Source organism: Ptychodera flava (genome assembly GCF_041260155.1).
Source record: "Ptychodera flava strain L36383 chromosome 23 unlocalized genomic scaffold, AS_Pfla_20210202 Scaffold_23__1_contigs__length_28996876_pilon, whole genome shotgun sequence".
Taxonomy (NCBI): domain Eukaryota; kingdom Metazoa; phylum Hemichordata; class Enteropneusta; family Ptychoderidae; genus Ptychodera; species Ptychodera flava.
The window spans coordinates 8,828,768-8,837,732 of NW_027248277.1; the positions used below are offsets into that span (position 1 = coordinate 8,828,768).

Below are 8,965 nucleotides of genomic sequence, written 5' to 3' on the forward strand. Positions count from 1 at the left end.
GACCTCAAGAGGGCGCCGTAAATTCTGGGTGGCAAACCCATACCAAACATACACTATCTCAATATTACACGTGGAAATACACCCTGATGTTGAAAATTATAAAAACTGAAATATAAAACAATCGCCAGTACCTCGCTATAATACGGTATACTCACTTATTTCAGCACAATGTACACTATAGACTAGACTTGCTCCAAGTCTGTGGGCGTATAAATATCAAAACAGATAGGGAATGGAGTGACCAGACTGTCGTGTTGTGGTGGAAGGCTGTTGCATAGATAGTGGAATGACGCTAATGGCCAAGGAAGTAGCTGCTACCGAGAAAAAGCCAAGCATAGGGGCCAGTTTAACTGTATACTCAAACTCAGAACTTGTCAACTCTGTAATAGGCAATTGGGGGGGGGGGGGGGGGAGGGGGGTATGTGTTAAATATCACTGTTCGTTCAAACTGCACAAACACAAAGTTTTTCACCTCACAGACATTCACTACAGTTCCAATTATAATCACAAGTAATCTTCTTTGCTTGATGTCATCGGATAAAAATATTTTTTCGGGGTCATAGAACTTGACACTGACATTAAGGAGTCTTCTGTTATTATGAGGGGGTGGGCTGGGGTCACATTTTTCAAAAACTTGCTTGGGGAGGTTACAATTTTACCATTTTCGACCAGTATCAAAGAGATTTTAAATAAAGTCAAAACAGCTATGCACACATGGATATTTTACATCTAGTGTTAAGCATCTACTTCGATGTTGAAAATGTTGAGGAGCTTCACAGGACTGGGTAACTACAGGGTAACTATATTCACTCGGCCCACTAACTCCTCGGATGTTCCTATTCAAATCAATGCACTGACTTGCACTCACATTGAGGCATGTAATAAATTAATAAATAAGGAAATAACACATAAGCATAATGTGTACAAGTTTCCTAACTTTTATTGGCCCATTCAATCTCTCACACAGTACAGAAATCGAGAGATATATGTGTGACACATATTTATCAGATATGTCTTCCAAGATGAGTATTGACAAAACACATGTAACAAATGTACAGGTTTTGCATTGTTATGTTTTCTATACTATGACATACTAGTACCTTCTCACAATGAATACAAGAGCTAAACCAATGCTGATGATAAATGAAGGCAGTGCAAAACCTTGCTCTATCATCAAAAGTTTTCAAATATTGAAGGACCATTCAGAAATTTTATTCAGAAATTTTGGTGGCAGGTACTAGAAATTTATCTTTGTTTTCTTAGGTCTTCTTATCGCTATTTAAATAGAGAGCTCCCTATGATAGCATACTTCTTCATGACGATATTGGAAATATCTAAAATGGCATGAAGGCGAGCAAAGTTTTATCACTTTAGGTTAAAGACTTTATATCTCATTCATGTCTTTCATGCATGTTTGCAAACTGCTTCTCTGAGACTTTGAATACAGAATGTGCCTCGCGGACGTACCATAATATGTCCACATTCACAAATCTTTAACCCTTTGAGTGCTGTAATTTTTCCAGCCAAAATTTTAGTGCAACATTTTAACAATTTTTATGAATTTTTCTGTAATTTTTATTATTATTTTGGACCAAATGGACACAACATTTCATTGTCTACAGGTTTTCATCAAAAGTTTGGCAAAAATCTGAAAAAAAAATTGACTGGGGTACATTTTATATAGGCAACAAAAGTTGACTTTGACGCTCAAAGGGTTAAGATTCTTTTCTGTTTGCTTTATACACTTGTGGTGACTCATATTTAAACTTGTGGAGTAAATAGAGGTGATCGCGATTTCAGGTTTGTTACTAAATATAGCTGCACACACGTGACTTTCGGACAACACTACCTGAAATTTGGACAAATTTTGTTGTTGCATGCGCGGCTGTTGTTGCAGCTTGTAGTCTGAGCCATCAATTCATACAAAAAAGTGTAACTTTTAGTTGCCATTATAACACTAGCAGGTTTTACTGTCATTGTTTATGCGGGAAATGCGGACAAATATTTATTTATGCATATTAATGAGAGAAAAACATGACGCCATTTGCGATCTGTGCTATTCAGGTTTTCATCATAATTTTTGCAATTCATGAAAAGCAAAAATATAACTTTTTCTAAATGGAGTTAACAAAGGGTTGACAACCATTTTGCACATATTGGTAAATTTTAGGTATTTTTTTCTCTTGTACCACAAAATTTGCTAAGTGATTTTAGCATCAATTGTGAACAAGAATGATTTTAATTCTCCCTGTGGCAGGTTTGAGCTAAAGTTTAAATAAATAAATAGTTCAGTTTATAGGTGTGTGCCACCCTGTGGAAAGACTACTGTTTAAAATGATGTGAGAGTCTCCGAGTAATAAACAAATATGCACGGCAAAGGAAACTGATTACGTTTACAAGGGTGAGGGGGTGGGGGATGGGAGCTGTATTTTAAATATGTGTGCTAATTTGCATACTGCAAATGCTAAGGTTACGGTCAAGGTTCTGCCACGGAAGATGAGTATCAGTGTAATACTAAATCCTCCTTTAAACTTTGTTCTGACATGTTGTCTAAAACCCTGTGTACACTTCAAACACTTCAAGGTACAACAACACCATATCATGTGTCATGATTTCAAATCATGATCTCTTGTATTAACTTGGCAAAAGCGCTGATCGCAAATGACATCATTTTTCTTTCATTAGTATGCAAAAATAAACATTTGTCTGCATTTTCGGCAAGAAGGGGGAAAATAAAACCTGCTGGTGTTGAATGGATACAAAAATTCACCTAATTTACGCATGCAGATGTATTTAGTAACAAAACCTGAAATCGGTGCTATTCTATGGTTTTGTTTGGGGCAGGGATTCGAGTTGAGGTCACATGTAATGAGTTTCTTTTGCCATGCACATATTTCATTACTCACAATTCCATGGCAGAGTCAGAAATATTTTCACTGAATGACGAGCGTTTCTCCCGCATGGTATCTGTTGAAATGTTTCCGAAGGTTTGATCTGTGGCCAAAGCTTGTCCCGCACACGGAACAGATGAACGGCTTTTCTCCCGTGTGCACCCTCTGATGGGCGTTGAGGTTGGACTTGTCGTTGAAACGTTTCCCGCACAAGAGGCACTGGTATGGCTTCTCACCCGTGTGCGTCCTCATGTGGGGGATGAGTCTGTTCTTGGATTTGAATGCCTTCCCACACAAATCACATTGGTACGGGGTCTCTCCAGTGTAAATGTGGAATCTTTGGTGCGCCAATAGGCTTTCCTCACTCTCAAATTTTTCACTACAATCTTTACATTTAAACGGTCTCATATCAGAATTACCGCCTCTGCAGTGTATTTTCATGTGCATTTTCAGCTTATTTCTGTTGTCAAACTCATCTGAACAAATACTACACAAAAATCCTTTCCCTCCTGAAGATCTCTTCTTGTAGGAAGAAGAGTACTGCATTTTGAGTTTTAATTTCCTAGATTTTGGATGTTTTCCTATGAGTCCTTGGCGACTGGATGACTGGAAGTCATGTGATTCCATCTCACTCAGTGATTGGTTCATTGAGACACCGGCAGCTTCTCCATCCTGTGACATAGAGGGCTCTTCACTGCTACACATGTAGATGATCTCATTGTCTGGGTTTTCCTGTTTGATGTACACCTCCCCTACACTGTGACCAGGAACGACCTTGTAAGCACTTTCCGCGGCTTTGGCATCACTGTCGTCACTGCTCCGTGGAACAGAAATACTTTCCACAAAGTTCACATCTTGGTACTGGGGTGAATTTTCACTCTCTACGTCGTGAACTGAAGCAGTGTTTAGCAATTCTGATACTCTCACACAAGTCTGAATTTCCAACCCTTGACTCTTGCAATTCTCGCCCTTCAACATAATCCTCAGTGACCTCAACACTAGCAAAAGTGGCAGATGTGTTCAATTTCTCAGAACTCTTTTTTGTAAGCTTTTCCTTCTTGTACTTCTTGTGATCACAAACTGTTTCTTGGTGTTCTCCTTGTCCAAAGCAACGTCTTTCACTTTGAACAGTTGTAAGATTGGCATCACCGTCATCAGCGTCTTCAGGGTCACCAAATTCCACCATAGAGTATGTTCCGTCGTTGTGGTCGCACACTCGTTCACCGTGTCGTTCTAGGTTCCCTTCGTCAGGTGATGGTAGTTTTGACGTTGTCACTTGGAGTTGAATGGCACCACTGTCACATAGAAAGTTGACGAGTGTGGACTTTTCTGTTGAGTGCAAAATAAAGCAAAGAAACCAGTCAACACAATGCAACACTCCTTTCAATCTTCTGGTAATGTATTACAGTATACACATATTGACTGTCCATGAGGGCAACAGCATACATCTGTACCCCGAGGGGCTGTGAGTCACCCCTAAAAACAGACTGTTTCCCGAGTCTGAAGGCCATGGGAAACAGTTTGTTTTTAAGGGTGACTCACAGGCCTGAGAGGTTAAAAATGTATGCTGGAGCCCTCATGGCCAGTCAATATGTGTTTTATAACACACCTCATTCGTAGTCATGCATAAGAACGTATTATACACAAAACTTGTCGCATGTAATATGTTGGAGTGGTGTGGCAAGAAAAAGTTTTTCTTGACAGCGTTGCAATACCTCTACAAAATGTTTCATGCACATTGATTATTGCTTTCGTCTGTTGCGAGTCTTGGTTGGAAACCAGAGTATTCAGCTCTTCTTTAGAAAGTAGGATCAGTGTTCGCGGTGACTTTTTTCTCCTCGCGTACGGCATACGCATTAGTCTGCTAAAATTGCGTATAGGCTGTATTTGAGTGCGTAATTTCACTTCCGCACTCGATTGATGGAAAAAAAACTGACTACAAAATACAATGTGCCGTTCAATAAACCTACACTACATATTCGGATTGTACGATGTAAGATTATTTTCATGAAAACAGTTTAATGAACAACTTGAACAACTGGGCATTGTTTCAAACATGCTGAAACGTAACAGCACAGGGTATTTTTTGGTAACCGGTGCATCATCATCACGGCTCACGGCTTCACTGTGGCGCTGATCCCCTGTTGTTGTATCGGGACAATATGTCATGGATTCCGACATGGGTTCAACTTCACTGGGCTTCTCTGTTTTCTCCATGTTGGGTTGCCCGGTAGTGTCTTTCGAATGACCCTCTGAATCATTTTTTTCACGGACTCGTAGAGCAAAGTTGAAAGAAAATAGAGTTGTCTGCTTCGACGTGATGCTGCATGTGTGCTTTGATCAAATTTGGGGACAGAAAGACGCGATGAGAGTGCACAGTTGGCATTTAATTTGTTGCAACATTTCTGTCAATCACTCACTTTGTGTCAAAAGTTTCAGAAACTATCGCTCGCTTGAAAATTAGCAACTTAATTTACAGGCACAGCTGACATGATAACGTGCCTTTGAACTACGATGCCGATTTTTCAGACCACGCCCAGAGAATCCGAAACTTTCCACACAAAATGAGTGATTGACAGAAATGTGTTGCAACAAATTTAATGTCAAGCCGGCACTCTTCTCGTCTGGTTGTCGCCTAAGCTCAGTCGTTGGGAAACATTTTACTGTTATCCTTTGCGTATAGAAACGCATAACAATGGAAAAAATGCGTACAGGGTCAATTTCAATGCGTAAATACGCATGATTTTTGCGTAAACGTGAACTCTGAGGATAAACTGAGAAATTTCACTACAATCATTTCGCTCGACCGCAGACGACATCTTTGTTCATATTCCAGTTCGTGCATTCGCAAATGTCGTTTTTGAAGTCAGTTGACATTATTTTTCAGAACTGATGCCTGGCAGGCAACAGTTCTGACAAATGATGCCTGATGACATCATTTATGTGGATCGGCACAATAAGAACGTATCCCATGTGACTACCAATGGACAAATTACAACACAGAGTGTGGATTAGGTGTGATATAATATGTTTGAAGTTTTGACCAGATCATGTATCCAAACATCAGGATTGGTAACTTCCAAAAGCTGACATTCTTATCAGTGTTCTCCACAGCTTAAAAAAAAGATCGGTGGTCGATTTAAATAAAAATGCATGATTTACATTCTTTTTGTTGTGAAAATGTATGATTTTGTACAGTTATAGACAAAAAAATGGACGGAAAACAGAGGGCTGGCCTAGCCCTCAAAATAGCCTTGTGGAGAACGCTATTTGCCATTTTTTCTCAAGTTAGCAATGTACCCTTATGGAAAGACTGTATGAAGCTTTACAAATTATGATTTGATATTTAATCTTTCAAAATTGCTTACGATCCGTTAACAATGTCAGACGTCAAGAAATATTGGTGCCTGACAACTGTTATTTTAATCAAGAATTAAATTTTACCTGTGACCAGGCTGGTAAGGTTGAATTTTTACTGCCACAGTGCCAAATTCACCCATCTTAGGCAATTTGGCTGGCAACAAATTCAAACACTGATGTATTAACAATACACATTTTTTTTCAATATTTAGATCAATGAAAGTCCTGACTTGTTGCTCCTTAAATACACAAACTCAGAGCTAGCATGCCACAGGTATAGACACATATTCTCATGTTGTTGTAGTCAATACCCTGTGTGTTAGTGTTGCAGTAGATATTCCTCCAATAGTGACCTGTTTCCCAGTGAAGGTATGAAAAAGGATGGCTGAAGTACCTTGTAAAATGATGGGAAAGTAAGCTCATTTTTGAGGTAAGAGAGAGAGAGAGAGAGAGAGAGAGAGAGAGAGAGAGAGAGGTGACATATTCACATTGTATTTAAATTTTCATTATCACTTTTTGATTATGGAAAAACAGAATACTTGCATTTATGAACAGAAGACCATGAAAGGTCAAAGGTCAATATTGCAGACTGGCATCCCTAGCTTACCTTTCTCTGAAAGTGTATCACTCCTTAGGTGACTGATCATTTGTTGAGTGATTTTCACAAAGCAGTCACTGAGATGCATTGTCTGATTGTTTCGATGTGCTTCCTCCCAAACATAACTGCAGTCTGCAAAAAGAAAGTGACATAAATTTCAAAACATGTACACTGAAATAATTATCTTGCAGTTTTTGGAGACCTTCAATGGTTTGTTGTAAAAGACCTTAGCTGTTTGTGTCCAATATGTTTTGATCAGAGACACTCCATTGGTGCTTTATACTGACACTTAACTGCTCATCCCAATATCATGTAGACCGGTCCTACTAATTACTGCCCGTTACTGCCCGTCAGGAAATTAACCTTCCAACTACTGTAATCAGTCGCTATCTCAATACCAAAGACCACAAATATTTATAAGAAGCTGTTTTACTCCAAATGCCCGAGCCCTGTCTCACAACTAACATCAATATCTATGATTGGAGCGCTAAGTTCCGACGGGCAGTGACGGGCAGTGTTCGGACATTGAATACAATCAGCATTGCCATCAACGTTTTTGGGGGTCTGGGACGACATTTTGTTTGGTTCTATATAGTGAGTAATGATTTTGATATGAGATATCAACTGATTACAGTAATTGGAAGGTAAATTTCCTGACGGGGAGTGACGGGCAGACTTCGATCGGATATCGTGGCCAGTGGTGATGCATGTACGATCACACGATTAGCATTGCTACTTGTTCGAAAATCAATGTTTTTCGGATCTGAGAATATTATTTCGTTTGTTTTTACAAAGAGTACTGGTCTTCGGTATTAAGATATCGACTGATTACAGTAATTGGAAGGTTAATTTCCTGACGGGCAGTGACGGGCAGCGACGGGCAGTAATTAGTAGGACCCTCCTGTAGACGGGCCACACTTACAATTGATAATCTTGGGTTTTCAGTTTTCTGACTTTATCTTTGCATGTTCATGACAGAACATTAATATCGGGCGGCATTACTTGCTTGCAGGTGATTGCTAGTTATCTTGATTTACATTGCACAACTGAACCATGGACACTGTCGAAATGAACAAGCGATTATCCGCATCAACAATGGCAAAACATCATATTGGAAACGGCCATTCCATACAGCACAGCTATATGTAAGAGAATTAACATTTAATTCTGCATTGGGTCTTGCGCAAGTGAAGTCGGCTTAGTCATGTTATAAGAAAAAGCCCGGGGGGGGGGTTCATGTAAGGGAGTGAAACGTTGTGAAAACATATATGTAGGTGCAGACTCACAAATGGTTGTACTTGCTACCATCCATGGTAAGGACGGTAACTTCGGGTAAAATGTAATGTTGGCTAACAAAGAGTGCATAAAAAGAACAAAACGCAAAATTTAAAATTATACTCAGTGTTCTTCACTCGATTCTTTTGACACTGGTAATATCAAATCTAGTTGATCAAGAACCACAGATTTGAATTGCAATATTAATATCATGCGGAACATAGACGTAAACACAACAACACGACAGACCTTGCAGACTAAAACCCGGAAGTGGACGGTGTTCTCCGGTCGCCGATGATGCACCGTTCTGAGAAAGGGCGACGCCACCTTCACTTGCAAACACTACACTGATTGTTTTTCGAAGCGACAGCGTGATAGGTGATGAAGCAGGCATGTCGACGGCCTCTCCGTTCCCTGGATTAGACGTCGCTCGGAGTTGAAATGACAAAAGCGATCGCAGAGCTTGAGTTGACCTTTGGCGGCTGGGTGAGATGCATGATGGGTATTCCAATGCTGTCGTTGGTGGCGCGCTGCCTACCACTTCATCATCTGCAGCCTGCGACTGCAAGTTGTAGTTCTTTCTCCAGAGATAAAACATGAATATAACTTATTTTTACGAGTAAAGAGATATTGTGTATCGGGTCACGTTTGAATTTGACCTGGTTCAACTGTTTTGTTTTTTTATCTACATTCTCACTGAAGGTGACTTTTTGAGCACGCAGTGATCTGTTATTGCTCATAGTTTTCAAGAAACGGAAAATGGGGACCAGTAAACTTTTGACGTCTGCTTTTTTACACTTTCTCTCGCAGCGAGGAAACAAAAAGAGGGGAGGGGAAACAC

At 39.8% G+C, this 8,965-nt stretch overlaps 2 protein-coding genes across 2 annotated transcripts; both read right to left on the reverse strand.

Annotated features, from left to right (window-relative positions):
• Nucleotides 1–922: 922 nt before the first annotated feature.
• Nucleotides 923–8,737, reverse strand: LOC139124185 (uncharacterized). Its single transcript, XM_070690323.1, has 3 exons — nt 8,374–8,737; nt 6,859–6,981; nt 923–4,220 (listed from the first exon to the last, which is right to left on the reverse strand). Exons 1-3 carry the CDS (start codon nt 8,720–8,722, stop codon nt 3,766–3,768), a joined length of 927 nt encoding a protein of 308 aa, XP_070546424.1. The 5' UTR covers nt 8,723–8,737; the 3' UTR covers nt 923–3,765.
• On the reverse strand, nt 2,934–3,596 carry LOC139123743 (gastrula zinc finger protein XlCGF49.1-like). Its single transcript, XM_070689898.1, has one exon. The coding sequence runs from the start codon at nt 3,594–3,596 to the stop codon at nt 2,934–2,936; it is 663 nt and encodes a 220-aa protein (XP_070545999.1).
• Nucleotides 8,738–8,965: the final 228 nt, after the last annotated feature.